Genomic DNA, 18,264 nt, shown 5'->3' with positions numbered 1-18,264 from the left:
ATTTGTCTACATATAAAGACATATTTACACACGTGTTTAAAAATGTTTTTTTTTTGTTTTTAAACAGTTTGGATGAAGATGTAAATGAACTCCTGCCATGGCTGAGTTGGAAACCATGCCAGCTGCTCATTGAGCAAAACACTGCTTCTGCTTAAATGATGAGTGGGGAGGACAGGTCCAGAAACGGCAAACATGACGCCTCATGGTGGTGCAATATTGATCTCAACAGGTCTGAAACTCATGAGGCCAGTCTTACCAGGGACCTCCTGATGTGGGTCAGCCTGCTCTTGGCTTTGCTCTCTGCAAACTCCAGACTGCTGATGTCCTTCAGACGAGCTTTGTACTTGCTCATCTGCTCGTTGATGATCAGCTCCACACACCTGCAGACGGAAGAAAACAATGAAGATCCGATTCATTCGGATAGAAACCGAGGTCAAAGTGGTGGAGCAGAAGAGAAAGGGGAAAAATGAAAATGGACAGAAAGTCATTTGCACTGCCAGTAAACAAGATAAACAACACAGATGGAACAAAGTTCCAATCCTAGTAGACTTCCTGCACCTTTAGAGCTTATCTGAGAGGCAAAGTTGTTTTTCTTAAATTATTATTTAGAAGCCAATGTTGAAAAGTTAGTTTTGAGTTATAATCCATGTGGGAAAAACAGGAACAGCTTTCATGCAAGTCAGCTGAAAGACCCTTGCAGGTGTTTGTGAATCCAGAGGACTTTGGAGCCAGAGCGAGACGTACGCTGTGGTTTTGCTGATGTCCTGGACACTCTGCAGCGGGTCAATGGTGTCCGGACAACGGAGGATGCAGGGAGCAAAGACGATGGCGAGAGCGTTGACGGACATCCTGTTGGTCTCCTCCTGCAGGGAAATCCTGCAGCACAACACAGTAAAAACACACGCTGAAAGTGCAATTCAGACTTCAGGAATACAGCACTGAACAAACACAAAGAACTGAACCATGTCGTTTTTGGGTCTCATCCCCTACCTGACCAGGTGGAAGATGAGGCGCTCCAGGGTGCTGAGGTGTGTCCGGCTGAGCTGGTCGATGACAGAGTACACGCCTTGGATCACCTCCCGCTTGTCCGGTTGGCCTGGAAACACAAAGCCAACATCAGGAGCTCAAACCAGCTTCCTACACATCACGTTATGTCAAAACTCCAGTTTTTCAGCTTCAGGTTTCCAGAGGTTCCAGCCTTTTTCAGCCAACATGGAGGAATGAACACAAAAACATGGAGGAATTTGTGGCATATATTTCTATAGTTCTGGATGGACAGACAGACTGTAAGATAGAAAGATGGATAGATGAAAGGAGATGTGAAGGCTGACAGATTGATGGATGCATTGATTCACAATGGATGGATGGATGGTTACAGAACAGGAAATGAATTCTGAGCATATGAACGGTTTTCCATAAGTATCCAGACTCAAAAAACTTTAATAAAATCCAGATCTTCCCAGTCTGTCTGAACGCCATCACCTACTGAAGAATCATAAAGGTAAACCGACAGCTACAGGTGGAGCCTTTATGCAGAAAATAGAGTGCTAAAGAGCTTACCCATGGCTCTGAGGAACTCTTCATACAGTTCAAAGGTCATGAGGGGGCTGGGCAGGTCGCGGAGCCACTGTTTGAGAACGCTGGCAATGACATGGATGTTGTAGTCGTCCAGAATGACGCTGCTCACATCTGGAGCAACAGGAGAAGTTTGGTTGCATGAACTCCCACTGAGCGTGAGGAATAACTAGCAGATTAGCTAGCAAACATGGAAGACCTTTGTAATCGTAGCTATTCAGTCAGAAAAGACTGGGAGCAGAAAGGCAGGATTAGTTTTGTATTAGAAATCCACAGATGACGGGCATGCTGTGGTGGCGTAGGGGTTAGCGCAACACAGGTTTGGGGGCCTTGAGTCCTTGACACGGCTGTTGCGGGTTCAATTCCCGGACCCGGCGATATCTGCCGTATGTCTTCCCCCCTCTCCTTTCCTGTCAGCCTACTTTCATATAAGGGACACTAGAGCCCACAAAAGACCCCCTAGAGGGGAGAAAAAAAAGAAATCCACAGATGACTATTATTTATGGATTTTCTGTTTTATTGACTGTGATTGGGGATCTTAAAATCTAAAAATCTGATCCTTTTTCTGACAACACTCTTCGGTGTGGAGGTTGTAGCTGCAGGATGAAGACTGAATTATCCATTTTAATTTAATTTAAGTTCATTTGGATCGGGACAGACACACATTGATACAAACTGAACAGAACAGCAGTCCCATGTTTGCGTCACAGTGCTTACAGCAACAGCTAATTCGCAGCACTTGTCCCTAGATGGGCTTTTATACCGCACATCTAAAAACTAGTAAAAATGTAAGTAATAATCAGTGTTGTGAATATCGATGAGGTGTTGAGAAGACATGGAAAACTTCAACAGAGAGCTGGATGTCATCGACATTCTCTCAGCTGAGAACATGGCAACGCTCTCACCTGTGTCCAGGCCCTGCCGGAGTTCTTTGATCTTATTGGTGGAGCCCGACTTCCTGTAGATTCCCTCAGTGTAGAGGCCGTGCATCTCGATGTAGTTGATGAGTTTCTCCACCAGCTGGGGAACGGCACGCTCATCACTGGTCAGACGAGACAACTCCACCCCAAACTGACGGGACGACAGCTCTGGGTCGTACTACACACACACACACACACACACACACACACACACACACAAACAAATAAGCAGGATAAAAATGGCAGCCAAACCAGAACATGTGTGAATCAGGGTTGGGCCATTTCGCTTGTTTACAGCAACGATCCCTGAAAGTAGGAGACATATTCAGTTTCGTACTGCGTGGGTTTTTGTTACATTACAGGAAGAGTCTAAATAGGCAGGTTTATGCAGGCCAGTACTTTATATTTCAGAGTTCAGACAGTGCATCACTCAGAAACAGAAATAAAATGATTCATTCCTTTAGTTTGTTTTTTCCAGCTAAAATCTGAAAGTGTTCAAACATCTTAATGCAACTAAATGTAATATCCAGTGCAGACATTTTTTTTTATAGTGAAGTCTCCTAATTTGTAAATCGAGTCCATCTGGGCGAAACCCAATCTTAGTATGAAAGCAGCTGTTCTGGGAAGGCTTCGAGGGTTTGCATCGTCAAGACCAAGAAGCACAGCAGACAGACAGGTCAGGGTTTAAGTCGCAGATTCAGGTTATAAAACAGCTTCTCAATGGGTTAAACATCTGCAGCTAATGACATTTTAGCTGACAAAATAAGCAAAATTTTCAATTCAAAAACCCTTCTTGCTGCTAAATTATTGAATAACTAGACACTATGGGCTCAACAGCAAATATATTTATTGTTTTTAATCTGTTATTTAACCATCAAATTGGTGCAAAGTGCTATTCTACCCATTCAGTTTTAAAATGTTTCAGGAACGCCTGATCATTCAAGGAACCTCTTTAGAAATGTGGATGCTAACATTAGCGTTTGGGACGTCTGTCCTGATGCAAAATGTTTAGCACTGAGATGCTATTTTAGCTTCACTGACAGGCTAACTGGTTTTAGCACAACTTGAACAGTAGTTTTTTCTAGCGAACAATCAGATCGTTTTTTGAAGCAAAAATAAACCCTGAGTGGGCCAAGAGAAGAGGGTTTGTTGTCCATTGTTGTTGTTATGGATGTCGCTTGTGCGTCAGATTTGTGGGTGTACCAGCAACACAATACAAAGGTTCCAGGTCTTTAAGTGTTAAAAGATTTTAATTACATTAAAATCCATGTAATTAATTAAAAATTACACGTCGAAGTCCTGGTACATAAGAAAAAGCTAAGCACAGGAAGTCCTGGGACAAAAATACGCTAATAAAAGCCAGCGACCAAGACAAAGACTAAAATGGTGTAGATCAAACTATTTTTGTTACAATTCAATATACAGACTTAAATCCAATTAAGAACAGTAACACTTCAAAAATGATATTCACTGATTCTCATTTTCCAGTAAAACTTTCCATCTCTTGATTTGGAAGTGCATTGCAGCAAAATGTGATTTTTCACAACATTTAGATGGATTTGTATTTATTTAAATCATTTTACTGGTACTACACAAATATGCACTACCTTCCCTTTAAAACATGGTGAGGTTTGTCATTATAATGTGACAAAAAGTGATATCTTTAACGAGTATGAATATTTTATGAATTTTTTCTTTGCAAATGTAGAATTTTTTTCAAGTTCTGAAATTAGAAGTGACTTCCTGGTTGTAACATACTCTAAAACTGGATGAAAGAGGAAAAATCTATCAGCATCTCGTTTTTTAATTTGCTTCCATGGCGCTAGGCGATAAACTATATCATCATGCTTTGACTGAAATATTTTCCATCCTTTATTCTTAAAGAAACAGTCGATCGAACACCGCAGCATCTGAAAAAACATAAAAAATAAAAAATCTGGATCAAACGTACCTTTTTACTGCACTTGGTGGTCATCTTGGAGCAGCACTTCCTGTGGCAGGCGTAGCGGCACACTGTAGACCAAAAACAAAAAATGCTATCAACGCAGCAACAACTCCAGCCCAACCAAAAAAAGAAAAAGAAAAACAAACTAAGAATGGGGTGAAGAGTCGAGGCAGCCGGAGAGGCGGCTCTCTCAGCGCCGCTGAGAAGAAAGCTTTCTAACTAGATAGAAGATGGATTTATGAAGGGAGAGGGATGTGTAATCAAATTTTGCCGACACTCAGGCACACATATGGAAAGTGTGTTGGTTTAGTGGGAAACAGTGTGCACAGAGAGTGTGTTGGAGTGGTGGAAACACAAGCTACACACACTGATGGGAAAGTCTGGGAAAGACTGTATTCTGTAGTTGTGCATTCTGTATCTTTGTTCTTTAACTTAAAATCATCTTTGGGTCAATTGATCATGTTTTCCATATGACATTTTCGAAAGGTTTGCATCCTTACATTTGCAAACGCAGGCTCGGTCCATCATCCAGATCAGGGAGGAGCAGTACTCGCAGTAGGTGGGGATGCTATACTGAGTGGACTTAAAGATGTGCCCATTATGCTCTTCCACCTGCAGGGGGCAACAGACCCATTAGTCAGATCACACAAAGAAAGTTTTTGAGGATTAGCTTCAAACTACAGTGGTTTGTAAAAGTATTTAAACACACCAAGATATTGACAGAATAGCTAGCTAGAAAGATAACTAGAAAGCTAGCTTTCTAATTAGCTAGAAATTTAACTAGCCAGCTGGCTAACTACAAAGCTAGCTAGCTAATTAACTAGAAGGTTTCTAGTTAACTTTCTAGCTAGCTTTTTATTTATCTTTTTAGATACATTTCTCTTTCTAGCTAGCTTTAATAGATGTGTTGACATTAGAAACTTCAGTGTTTTACTATGAAACGGAACAACATAAAGTGATGCAAAAATGTGAAGTGGGAGGAAAAGTTGTATTGTTTTAACATTGTTTGCAAATAAAATTTTGAATGTTGTAGTACACATTTGTTTTCAAAATTCAAATGTAAAAATACTTCATTAAACCCAAAGGAAAATTAAATGTTGTTTTAACTCATACTATCCAATTTTCTTCAGACCGTTACTGTAGATCCTGATGAGTATAGGAAGGAAGGATCTGTGCATCTGGGAATATTTTAAACTTACAATGTCAGTTTCCTTCTTCCTGGATTTTTTGCGTTCACGCTTTAGAGTCTAACAGGAAACAGAGAAAAATAAGTTACCTTGTGCATTTTATACATTTACTAAACTTTAAGCACAGCATTAGTTCACCAAACGTAACATTAAATTCTCAAATTACAGACATAACTTGTCTGAAAACTGAAGTCCAACTAGCGTGAAAGGATGTTAACCGTCTGGTTTTCGTCTTTCATACCCTGCCGATGGTTCCCTCCATGGGTTTGTACTCGGTCATGAATTCGTCCAGGAAAACCTTGAAGGTGTTGACCCACACCTTCACCGGCGACTCACTCCAGTCCCTCTGCTCCAGACGCATGGTCTTCTCCAGGATGTGCTCGAACAGCGCGTGCAGGTCCTTGTAGCGGATACTCCTCCCGTCATCCATCTGATAGGAACAAAAAAATAATAAAAAAAGAGATTCAGGAAAAGAAACCTAGTATTACTTTTAAACATGTTCAATGCTACATGTAGCAAGTCAACAATTGTAGAATTGGATGATAAATACAAAAGGTGAAGACGTACAGCAAGGGCGGTGGAGTATGAGTTGAAGATGTTGATCCTGAACTCCTTCAGTGCTTTCTTGAAGACAACATCTACCATGGTGTCCTTTTTACTATCTTCTGAGTCCAAGTCAGCGATCTGTGGAAACAAACTTGTTTGACTCAAGAATATTTTGAGGGATTTATTAATCTGACAACATGGCTATTTGTTGTTAAACCTTCACAACACCTATTTAATTAACCACATTGTATGTGTTACAATCTGGGCTCTAATGACCATAAATCAAAGTGTGACAAAATTGAGGATGAAAATTGGCAAAAAGTTCTGATTGGTGCTAGAGGGCACACTACCGCTAACTCGCTAACAGCCGAGCTAATTTGATCATTTAGCGCTTTTGCTAACTTTGAAGATATTTAGAGAACTTAGCTTTCACCAAGTTATTTTTCAGAGATTTTTCCAAGATACAAACATGAATACAATATCTAAGGGCATCATAGGACATGTAAAATATTTGATCAAAAACAAGCTGGAGCCTGAGAGTTTCAAAGGAAGATATCGCTTGATTTGAAATTAGCACATTATCTTTACTTCTGCTAAATATTGTTTTGGTGTAGTGCTTTAGCGCTAGCGGAACTAATGTTGATGACTAGCGCTTTGCTAAGCTTTTAGGTAGCACCACTGGGTGCTAGGCTTGCTAGATTTCAATAAGCTCAGCTGTTTGTGTAAAGTGCATGACAGGATAATCAGTACTGACCTTCTTCATGAGAAATTCGTTCATGGTGCGGTAGTCGTGGGCCGAGGTGAGGATGTGCAGCGAGTCGTTCTGCCACTGGGCCGGTTCCACGGCGATGCTGCTTATCTTTAAGCTGCGGCGCCGCTTCATCTTTGGAGAGGGCTCCTTGTTCTCCTTAGTGTCCCGGGTCTCCCGCGAAGGAACCACTTCCAAGTCTGGACTCCGCGGAGGAGATGCACTTTCTAGCAGAGCAAAAATCATGGAAATTCACCACCAGTGATCTTAAGATTTACTGTGTGTGTGTGTGTGTGTATATATAAATTGTGTATTTTTTCCTGTTGTTACCATGCGTCTCACCAGCCTCACTCCTGCTGGTTTGCTTCTCCCTCGACAGTTTTTTCTCACTGTGTTTCGTCTTGCTCCAGAAACGCATCTTACCTCTCATCCTGCTGAAATTGATGTCAGATATCCATGACAAAAAGTGAAAAACTCATGTTGAGAGGCTTGTTTTTTTGAATATGTAATTGAAAAAAACTACAAATCCTACCTTCCATCCTGATTGGAAGATTTCCTGAGGATTTCCACTTTGCCCAGGTCCCCTGATGACATGGTCTTATGGATCTTCTTCTGCTCTTTATGAGACTGCAAGGCAGAAAAAAAGATGTCAGAAAACACAACAAACTTTCCCTCAGTCGCCCTGGAAGGCGTCAGATTTGTCCAGGATGCTGTAGAAGTTTACAGAGACTCTCCAGGAACGTGTTTCTTTTGCCGCATCAATCCCAAGGAAAAAGTGAATCATATTAGGATTGTTTGAAATAATAAAACCCAACATAAAGTAGTGCGTAATCATGAAGTAGATGTGTATTTAGCTCCACCCATCTTCTATCAATTCCGCCCAGCTTTCCTATTCCTGTTGAAAAATCCTACTAGCTAATGAGCTAGTACTTTAGCTCACTAGCCATGTGGATTCTGTTAAAAAAACTTTTGAGCTAGGCACTACAGGGTTGTCCGACCCCAGATAAGCTGAAGAAGATGGATGGATGGATGGATGGACTACAGGGTTTTCTGTTATTGCTTGATTGTAATAAAGCAGGATCCTCGACAACCAACCCCTATGTTTATAGTTTTTTTCATTCAGAGTGGAATGAACAAGGTCTTAAAGAGTTGCATCACCGAGTGTTGGCCCATCATGGCTAGATTTATACTTAAATTAAACTATTAACTGATTAAGTTACCTATAACCTATATAAGACCTATAACCGGGTACAGCAGCCATCTTGACAACGCCGTCGTCCAGTTTACAGACGAACCCACCATGGTTGGGCTGGGATCAAACACTGTCATTATCACCTATAAGACCAAAGTGATGGTTGACTTTATTTGGTGAAAGTCTGACTGATCAGCAGAACTGTCGCTGCCCATCTTGGTGCCCATAAGCACAAATGATAATTGTTTTTCTGGAGCAAATTTGTTACTTTTGTATTGTTTAGCCTTTGCCTGTTAACATGTCTCACAGTTCTTAGTTAAATATGCTGGTACTGTGATAAACTGTAATCTGCTCAGGAGCTGAACTGTTCATACCCAGGAAGCTCCTGGGTGTAATGCTTGAGCTGCTGCCCTCTGGTGGCAGATACAGAAAACGAGATAAATCTTCGGTAAAAAACAGTTTTGTGTTTTTTTTTTTAGATATAACTATTGAGGCACTCTAATTTATTACGTGCCTATGTGCTTTGGTCACTGGATTCCTCTGTTACGTGAGTCAACAGAACAATTTTGTTGTACTACCACACATTGTACGTTGGTACAATGACAGATTTATCTTCTTGGTTGCATTAGATTTTTGGGGCGTCAGAGTGAAGGGGCCTGAATACATACCCATCACACCTTTAAAAATTTTATTCCCACTTCACAGTAACACACTGCTTTGTGTTGGTCTATCACATGAAATCTCAATGAAATATCTTAGAGTTTGTGGTTATACCATGAGAAAAGTTGCATCCATTAGTAGAAGACATCAACAGTAATGTGCTAACAGAGGCACTGACAGAACCGGAAGCCAACGCTTGGCTAATATTGGGTTAGGAGATGAATTTATCAGTGAGACGTCGTTTTGTTTGAAGTTTTCTCTCAGTTATCAGCATGCAGGAGATGTGTGTGGCATGCAGTAGGACATGTGACGCATGCTGACGTGCCGTCAGGACAGATCCATCGCAGCAAGTCACAATTTGAGAGGACAACATGTTTCATTACGATCTGTCACACGATCTTCGGACGCATGTTTGTGTCCAAAGGGACACAAACATGCGTCTAACTCCGGCAGAGTGTTCCTAATTGGTTTCTTTTGGAAGCCAAGGGACCCCCAGAGATCAGGTAACTCTGACATTTTCAGTACTTTCCAACAATTTTTCCAAAACAGATAGAGAACCTTTGTTAATGTAACTTGTTACTTTATTTTCCTTCATTTACCAATATGAAACAGGAAGAAAACAAATTTACATCCACATCATTTCACCACGGTGTGTAACACCCCTACTGTTGGTGTATCCCTCTTAAGAAGTAGAAGAGGTGAGAGATGAGGAAGGCAGTGATGTCTGGAGACAACCTGGCTCTCCAGGTATGTGCAAGACCATGCGCTGCAGAAGGCGATAGACTTCTTCACCTTCGCTGGTGAGCAGAAATATGAATTATGTTCAGACTAGTGCAGAAACAGCTGTTTTGTGCTGAAGGTGGTGGTGAAAGTGGGGTTAGCATTGTTAAATGAGCTCCGCCCCCGTCGCCGTGTGTGATCAGATCCACCCGAGGAAAAGAAAAAGGGTGGAAGAAGGCGGGGCGAGGGGGAGCAAAGTGGACAGGAAGTTCGTTTGGAGGTCCAGGGACCCCTGGAGATCTGGTATTTTTACCATCTCGGAGTCACTGTGACAGTCGGTGTTGGGGTGGGCTCGTGAGGGAGACAGGGAGAGGGGCAGCGTGCAGGAGTGTGCGGGGATGTAGTATTCGTCGTCGTCATCCGACTGGGTGGCCCCCTCCGAGTTACAGCGGGTCAGGAAGTCGGAGCGCGTCCGGGACATTCGGGCTTTCTTTTTGGGGCCGGGGCGGCTCACCTGCTACCAGGTAACCACAGCAACAAGATCAACACTCTGTATAGGTGTACATGTGTAATGCAGCTGATGACTGGACATATATTCCTTTTATGAGGTGAAAACACAAACTGAACTGCGCGCATGCAGGTGGTACGTTGAGGAAGTTGCATGTTGACGTTTCTCACCTCTCTGTTTCTGGATCCAGCAGATTTAGAGTCGTCTCTGTGCATAGAAAGAGAGAGAGATCTCTCCTGGTTCACCAAATCCTTATCCGACCTGCAACAACAGACACGTTTCAGGAGGTTGGACACAAAGACTCCAGTGTTGTTCCTTCAATCACTGCCAGACATGTTGGCTTGTTTTATTAGCCAGGCCTTAGCGAGAGTGGAAAAAACATATAAACCTGGGAAGAAATTTCTTCTTCCAACGTTTCAAAATGTTACTTTTGAATCCAGCATAGAGCACAGTTCTCACTTTAACATCCTAGATCTAATGCTCTTACGAGTGTTTTGTGATTATTCAGTTACATTTCTGATATAAATCAGAATAATGTCCCCACCCATTGAACATTTGCACATTTTGCTATTATACCATGAACTTCAATAAATCTTATTGTTGTTGTTTTTTATAGTGGCAGCCACAGCATTATCCACTAATAGCAGAGCTAATTTTGAATTTAGCAATTTAATGTGATTTCTAACTTTAAAAAGGTTTATCTTCCCCTAACTGAAATTCCCAAGCGCTAATTTACTTGTTTGCTTTGTAAATTTTCAGTTGAATAAAGTTTGACATGTATGTTGAAGCTTGGTTATGTACTCTTCAAGTAGTTAGGCATTTATATTCATCTCTTATTTTGAAGGGGGTGAAGTCTGCCTACGTATCAGTTCCTTTTCCTCTCCTCATCTCCTCTCTCTCGCTTTTGTTTCAGTTCTGAAGCCCTGCTGTGGTAAATAAGGCAATATTAGAAACACGGTTAGCAATACTCAACAGCCATAAAACTGAAACCATGAGTGGAAGGTCTGAACCAAAGAATCATTTCCTAAAGCACAAGTAATGCGCAGAAACAAATTTGACCATGTAGAGAGTATAATATTATCACGATGGCTGAAATTAGGACGTAGCATTAGATTCTGCTGAACACCATAGTGCTTTAACGCAAGCAGAACTAATATTTAGGATCAGTGTCGCAACACTTAGCTGGTACCACAACTAAGCGTGTCGCACTTCACAATTTTGTAAAATTTCTATAAAACACATGGACTTTTCTTAAACCTCCCAAATACATACTACTTCACATCCAATCCTTACACAGTTGCTTTGAAGTTCGCGGCTGTAATGTAACTAACTGTCAGAAAGTTTAAGGAGACGGTGTCAGCAGGTGGTGTGTGTTCGGTGCTCAACTTTTACTCACTTGGAGAAAGGCAGCTTGCGTCTGGGTGGAGAGAACACAGTGCTGGACGGTTTCTCCACCATGTTCACGATCACAGTCTGAGCGGAGCTCTTCTTCTGGGCTTTTGGCGGTTTGGTGTCCAGTATCGGGCTGGGAGCCTCCTGTGCAGGACGGACTGTCTTCCTTTCCTGCTTACCTGGAAGAACAGTGGACACACTGGACTTTTGGCTGATCTGGACGTCCACCTTTGGGGGACAAAGTGCTGGTTCCTCTGGGTTCTCTCCTCGTAGTGCTTGAGTTGGAAGCTTTGAGGGCTTCTCCGCCCCAGCTACATCTCTCTTCGCGTGGGGGAAGACTTCAGTGGGTTGCTCCTTGTGTGTGGGTGCACCTACACCTTCACTGGGTGCTGTAGAGGAGTCAAAGGGTCCCGTTTGAGAAGCCCCTTCTAGGGTGTGAGCTGCCAGCAGCTCCCCCTCCTCCACAGGACTCTCTTTCTGCATGCTGATCAACACCACCACAGGCCTTCGGGAAACCGACTCCTTTCTATCTTTGACGGATCTCGAAGGACTTCCCAGGTTGGCTGGACTCTGTTCCGAAGGGATGTAAAACGTCGCCCTTGGTCCCTCTGGCCTCAGCTCCTTCACTGGTTTCTCATTGTGGTTTGAATCTCGGAGAATTTCCAGAGGTCTTCCTTCCATCTCCATTTCGTCCACGCTGAGCATCTCAAAACTGCCGTGACTAGCCAGGGATCCCTGTGGCGAGAGTCTTTGATGACGGTCATCCGTCTGAGCGAGGCTGCTGTCAGGGGTGGCGTCTTCTAGGAGAGAACCCCCAATGCTGGTGGTTCGGACTTTGAGGAGCTCCAAGCTGAACTGGGCCTGCTCCAGTTCTCTCATGCGCCTGCTCTCCCGCTTCGACCGGCTCTTGTGGCTCATCTCGTCCGTGCTCCTGGATCGCTCCGAGTCATCATCTCGGTCCGTCTTGGTGGGATCAGGTTCCTCGGAAGAGTCTGCGCTAACAGAAACGTCCAGTCCTGATGGGACCAAGTCCTCCAGGTTCCCCACATCCGTCCCTGTGTCAGGCCTCGGCCGTCTGCTGAGCCTTTCACTTTGCTCCCTTAGGAGTTTAAACCTGGAGGTGGTTTGAAGCTAAGCATCAGAAACATCTCTCTCAAGAGCTTTCAGAAGACAGAAACCTTAAGTCAAACAATACTGTTCTTGGCCATGTGGGGGCAGCAAGTAAAACTTTTTAAATGGATCTAGCAAGAAAGATGTCTTTCTTTAACATTCAGTTGCTCAACTAATTATTAAGAGTTATTGTCGGAGCTGACATTCACTGATCATTCGAGTGAATTTCATGTAAAGTTTGGAACTTACTTCAATACATTTCAATTATGCTTTAAACTTGTGAAATGCTTTTAAAAAGTGTGGTTTGTACACCAAGCTTTAGTGCTTGGTGTACAACGGGGTACATTTTCTGAACCCCGTTTAAAATTGAGAAATGCATAAAAACAGTTGAACTAGTGTGGCAAGTTCTACATTTTTTTATTCTAACTAGTTTATTGTAATTTAGAAATTAGAAATAGAAATACCAGATCATCTTAAAGACATCCAAATCTCCACCCACCTGACTCGAGCCAGGTATCCCCGGCCGATGGCCTGCAGCTGCGTCACGGAGCTGCGCGCCCTACAGAACCGGTTCCTCTCCCTGACCCGCCTCCAGGCCGTCTGGATGACTACGGCCGCCTGGGTGCAGTGGCGCCGGCGGCAGCTCCTCCAGCTGCGCTGTATGGTGACGGCAGACGCCCGCTGCTGCAGGAACCGCCTGCGCTCCCTGTATCCGCGCCACGCTGACTGCAGACACACCACTGCCGCCTCCTCAACGCTCGAGTCCACGCCAGATTGACTGAAGAGCCACGAACGCCACCATCGCTGGAGATCGCCATGGAGACGGAAAAGCAGGGGCAGGTTAATAATGGAGAGACAAAGGATAGAACCGGGTTTGTTCACTTCTTCCACCATAAAATTCTGAGTTTTAAAGGTACATTTTCAAAACTTTTCAGATAAAAACTATTCAAATGAACTAAAAATAAAAACGGTTTCAATTCACATTTATATGATATAATTTATTAGTGTTCTTAATAGTCTTGTGATAGCATTCTACATATTACAGCAGGGACTACTTTTATTTTCTGAAATTAATAACAATGAATGACCATCCAGAGGATTTCTCGAGAACAGTCTTTGTTGGTTTGAAAGGTCTTGACCAAAAACAACACTAAGTAGAGAATAGCCAGGAAATGAAAACCACGAGAAGAGAGAGGAACCCAAACATCCCCCTCTCTTTTTCTAACCTGGATGAAGCGCGCTGCTCGCCTCATGCTGACAAAGTGTCTCCTCTCCAGGACGGCTCTGAAGCGACGCTGCAGCATGACGATTCGCCTCAGCACTTCCTGGTGAAGGAGGGTCTGCAGACGCTGTCGCTCCGCCTCGCGCAGGAACACCTGGCAGAGTAAAAAAATAAAATAAAATGTTACAATCAGGCGGAAACGAGAGAGAGAAGACGGAAACCCGACTTCCAGGAGACGCACCATTGTGTGGCCCACTTGGTACCCGGCGGGAGGCAGGTGGATCCGTCTGAAGAACTCTCGGATCCCGGACTTGGTGGGGCTCGTTCCTCGAGGCAGCAGCACATGAAAATGGCGAACAAACTCCTGAACGGCAACAGACAGTTGAGAGATGTGAAAAGCGACTGCTAACAGTGTAGCATGTTCAGAATGATGGCGGGACAGGGTTACCTGGAAGGTGTGCTTGATGCTGTATCCCGACTGGCGGATCCGGACCGTCTCCAGCATTCCGGTGTAGCGCAGCTGCCTGAGCACCAGGCTGTCGTTGAAGCGCAGCGGCAGCTGAGGCAGACGAGGAGCAGAAAAGTTTGGTGTGAAGGAAACATGGTGAGTGCGTAGATGTTGAGGGAGCTGCAGGAAATACCTTCTCTGCATTGGAGCGGATGCACTTGACGAAGTACGGCTCTGATTGGTCCAGAGTCTCCATCAGCTTGGTGAGGGACGCCTGACGACGAAAACACACAGAGGTCAACATCCATCCATCTGTCCAACAATCTGCTCATCCATTTATTTGTTTATTCATCAGTCCATCATCCATCTGTTTGCTTATTTATCCACAAATCTGTCCATCCATCCACTCATCCATCTGTCCATCAGTCCACCATCCATTTGTTTGTTTATTCATTCACAAATCTGTTCATCCATCCATTCGTCCATCCCTCTGTTTTTTTATTTGTTCATCCATCTGTGCCTCCATTCATCAGTTTATACATTGATCAATGTGATCGATTGATTAATCATTCCATCATTTATCCATTGAATCCACATCTTTCAGCTCTCAGGTTTGTTTAAAAGCTTCATCATCAGTCTTGCATGACTGCATGGCTGTAGTCAGAGCTCTTGGCCCGTGTGGTGCAGTGCACCAGTACTCCCAGCAGGGGGAAGCAGCAGCACTGACCTGGAACTGAGCGCTGATGCTGGGTGGCTTCTTCTTCTTGTGCAGGTGGAGCAGAGACTTGGTGATGCGGTCATGGAGCGTCACGCTGCTCAGATAGCGCAGAGACTTCACGTCCAACAAGTGCTGCACACACAGAGACAGGAACCACATGAAGCTTCGTCAAACACTGCTAACAGATCCCAGCCGTCATGTCAGTCTCTTACCTTGGGAAGGCTTGGTTTACTTTTGCAGTTTTTGTTTCTCCTAAATAAGAGAGGCAGAGCTTTAATTAGCATAAACAAGCTACTAGATGATGTTTATGTAGGAGCAATCCTGTGATTTCAGTGATTCTGCTGGTTCAGACTCAAATTGGAGGCTTTTTAAGACAATTAGGAATAAAATGTAAGACCTGACAGAAATGCACAAAAGGAAATTAGATATTTTACATAGCAGTCGAGCCAAGCTACTTTGCACAAAATGCACCTAGCATCATCTGGGTTGGTCACAGAAGTGAGACGAATGTTGTGCAGCCAATGGCGATGCAGTTACATTTTCCCATGATGGAGGGAGACATGCTAGCTAGCTAGCAAGGGTTAATCAACAGCTAGTTAGCTAGCCGCAACCGCCTTGAGTCACAGAATGCAATGAAGTCGAAGTTTGCGGATCAGGGGTGGGCGTTTATTGTATTGTTCATCATTTATCGTGATAAATTTGTCATCTTGATTCAAATTTTGATTCATCGCTGTCAACATAAATTCCAATTAATGATGTTTAATGATGTCCTCATATCATCGGGATTGTTAGTTTTCTGTTTTCTCCACAGTTTGTTCACTGAGATTATCAATAAATATCTACAAGATTGAAAAGATAAAATACAGCTACCGCATGCAGTTTATTTATAAATCACACTTCTTTATGAGACTGGTGTCCTATAGAAACATATTGTAAACGTTAATGTTTTTCAACAGCAGAATTTCTGTATGTGGGGCTATGATTGCTGTATTACGCAGTCACAATCATACCCAAAAAAACAAGTAATAAATTGCTCTTATTGTCATTTTTATGGATATCACAACAGTACCATAAAATATTGTGATTAAAAAGTCCATATCGCCCACCCCCACTGCAGGTGATTCAAACTTTTGCCTGACAACAAAATTTAACATACTGAAGGCTGACTTAATTTTTTTTATGAATTTCAGACATTTTAAGGTCTTAATTCTAGATGAATAAATGTAAGATTTTTGAAGGATGCGCCCTGGTTTTGACTCACAGTAGGATGCCCTGAGCTCTCTCCAGGAGCTTGCTGCTGCCTGAGTTCAGGAAGATGCCCTCTTCCTCCAGGGCGGGGCTTCCTGATGACGAGACGCAACCTGATCGCGAGCCGCGACCGTTGCACCCAACGCCATAGCCATCCCTACAGGGAGAGAGCGGCACGGTAAGGGCGTGGCATTGATTCTAATAATAGTAATAATATCATTCCACTTCCAGTCAGCTTACAGGATAGAGTAACTGGATATCTTATTAATAATTCAGGAGTGGATTATTAACGTTCTGTACTCACCAGCTGGCCTTCTCGTTCAGGGCATTGGTGCCTTGAAGAGCCGACAAAGGCGTTCGTGGATTCTTCCGAGCGATACCTGGATTTGGAGAGATCACAGGTGGAAAGGCTTTTGAGGATTTGTTTGGGCCGTATCTTCCAGTGTGCAATGATCAAATGCCAAACAAGTTCAAAGACATATAAAAAGAAAAATGGAGAGAAGGGAGATGAGAACTGAGCACATAGGAAGGCAACGACCAGGCTAGGTCCAGGTCAGTCAGTTCTGAAACCAGCGTTAATGTGTGTGTGGGATCATTGTTCCGTTACGACAAAGTTTCAACCCGACTCAAAAGGTCACCTTCAGATAAATAAAAACGACTCAGTTGGGCTGTTCAGCAATTGCGTAGAACCCACCAAGGCTTTGATACGACCCTGAGCTGGAAGCGGCTGGAACACCAGTCTGACTGACAACAGTTAAACATCAACATGGACTGAGAGGCTGCTGACCAAGAAGGAAGCTGCTGCTCCAACGTCGACATTTTCAAGCAATATGGACAAACCTTGACAGTCTTCTGGCAGAAATGCTTGGTCGCCAGACAAGATAAGGTTTTTCTACTTCACCACAATGACAAGAAGCATTTATGGAGAAGTCAAAGTGTTTCTTAAACACTTTGACACATAAACATTATTTACCAACTGTGAAGCACGATGATGGCGGCATATGGAGGAATGACTGGAATTATGATTTTGGAGGACTGCCTCCAGAATTTATCAGATTTGATGTTTGACACTTTGACATGGGGGTTCCAACAAGACAAGAAACCAATTTAAATTAGTCATAGAGTGGATGAAGCGGGTTAGGATTTATGTTTCTGAGATGAACCTGACCAGCCTGTTGAAAATGAATAAACTATGCTTAAAAGCCAGGTCCATTTAAAAAAAAAAAAACCAAGCAACTAAATCTAATTATCCTCCTGATTTACACTGGGTCTTATATTTTGTGTTGCATGGCTGAAAAAAGCAGTGAAGCAAGCTGCATTCGCGGCTTCGTCTTCTGACTGCAGCTAAACCCACGAATGAAGGAGCATAACCAGAAAATCTGTGCTTGTTATTAACCTCCGCCGGCGAAGAAATGCTTGCCTCATTTGTGCGATCACTCGTGCGTGGGGGCATTACAGGGCGCGAGCTTCGCTTCGAGGCGAGTAAATGAATCCAGAACTCAGAGGGCTTCACATTCACATCCCCTATTAACTGCTGTTGAAAAATCTGGAATAATGAGAGACTGAAGGCAATAAAAAAAAAATCTATTTTTCTCAACGTTCTTCCAGTGTAGCTTGACAATTAGTTAAGATGGATTTGAATTGTAAGTAAATAGCTTTGGACTGGATCTGTTCTACACTTGTGAGATGTGAGAAATCTCACTTAAAATAATCCAAGGTAAAACAAAATAAAAATATAGGCTTTGTAAACAGAGTCTGTTTAATATATTTAATGTAGATCATTAACATTCAGTTAATGCGGCTGTTTATATAAATTTTATTTCCCAGTTAGCGAAAACAACAGGGGTCATTTTTACTGTCAACTTACTGTATTTTTCATCTTTACATCTCTGAAGGATCTCAAGGCTCCGCTGGTGAACCGGATGATGAATGAAGCTGAAGCTGTCAACAGTTTTGACTACAGGACAGGGAACAGCTGCATCATTCCCTAAAACACAAAAGACATATGTTAGGCTAAATGGCAACATGTTTTGTTTGTTGCTCATGTAAAACTTGAGCGCACTTAAAGACAAAAAAACAAAAAACGTCAACTTTTATTTTTATACTAAACTGACAATAATGAGTC

The 18,264-nt window shown here is 43.0% G+C and overlaps 1 protein-coding gene across 14 annotated transcripts in view; it reads right to left on the bottom strand.

Annotated features, from left to right (window-relative positions):
• The window catches only part of LOC102225303 (unconventional myosin-IXa-like), a 140,672-nt gene that overhangs the window by 5,123 nt on the left and 117,285 nt on the right, over window positions 1-18,264 (bottom strand). For 8 of the 14 annotated variants that reach the window (XM_014473007.2, XM_023346108.1, XM_023346096.1 and 5 more), the window contains 26 exons: window positions 18,007-18,126; window positions 16,444-16,519; window positions 16,153-16,296; window positions 15,104-15,143; window positions 14,901-15,023; window positions 14,367-14,447; window positions 14,174-14,284; window positions 13,967-14,089; window positions 13,730-13,879; window positions 13,003-13,307; window positions 11,398-12,507; window positions 10,172-10,262; window positions 9,807-10,010; window positions 7,454-7,548; window positions 7,252-7,355; window positions 6,928-7,148; window positions 6,195-6,311; window positions 5,869-6,057; window positions 5,640-5,687; window positions 4,941-5,052; window positions 4,447-4,508; window positions 2,481-2,673; window positions 1,561-1,689; window positions 991-1,096; window positions 745-876; window positions 257-380 (listed from right to left, as the gene is read on the bottom strand). In XM_014473007.2, coding sequence (XP_014328493.1) covers window positions 257-380; window positions 745-876; window positions 991-1,096; window positions 1,561-1,689; window positions 2,481-2,673; window positions 4,447-4,508; window positions 4,941-5,052; window positions 5,640-5,687; window positions 5,869-6,057; window positions 6,195-6,311; window positions 6,928-7,148; window positions 7,252-7,355; window positions 7,454-7,548; window positions 9,807-10,010; window positions 10,172-10,262; window positions 11,398-12,507; window positions 13,003-13,307; window positions 13,730-13,879; window positions 13,967-14,089; window positions 14,174-14,284; window positions 14,367-14,447; window positions 14,901-15,023; window positions 15,104-15,143; window positions 16,153-16,296; window positions 16,444-16,519; window positions 18,007-18,126 — 4,310 coding nt within the window. The remainder of the gene's footprint in view (window positions 1-256; window positions 381-744; window positions 877-990; window positions 1,097-1,560; window positions 1,690-2,480; window positions 2,674-4,446; window positions 4,509-4,940; window positions 5,053-5,639; window positions 5,688-5,868; window positions 6,058-6,194; window positions 6,312-6,927; window positions 7,149-7,251; window positions 7,356-7,453; window positions 7,549-9,806; window positions 10,011-10,171; window positions 10,263-11,397; window positions 12,508-13,002; window positions 13,308-13,729; window positions 13,880-13,966; window positions 14,090-14,173; window positions 14,285-14,366; window positions 14,448-14,900; window positions 15,024-15,103; window positions 15,144-16,152; window positions 16,297-16,443; window positions 16,520-18,006; window positions 18,127-18,264) is intronic. The other 6 variants (XM_023346098.1, XM_023346134.1, XM_023346159.1 and 3 more) reach the window with 4 other exon arrangements.

Source organism: Xiphophorus maculatus, chromosome 2 (assembly GCF_002775205.1).
Source record: "Xiphophorus maculatus strain JP 163 A chromosome 2, X_maculatus-5.0-male, whole genome shotgun sequence".
In the NCBI taxonomy this organism is placed as follows: Eukaryota; Metazoa; Chordata; class Actinopteri; order Cyprinodontiformes; family Poeciliidae; genus Xiphophorus; species Xiphophorus maculatus.
Note: the sequence above shows the minus strand (reverse complement) of the source record. Positions and strands in the feature narration are given on the sequence as shown.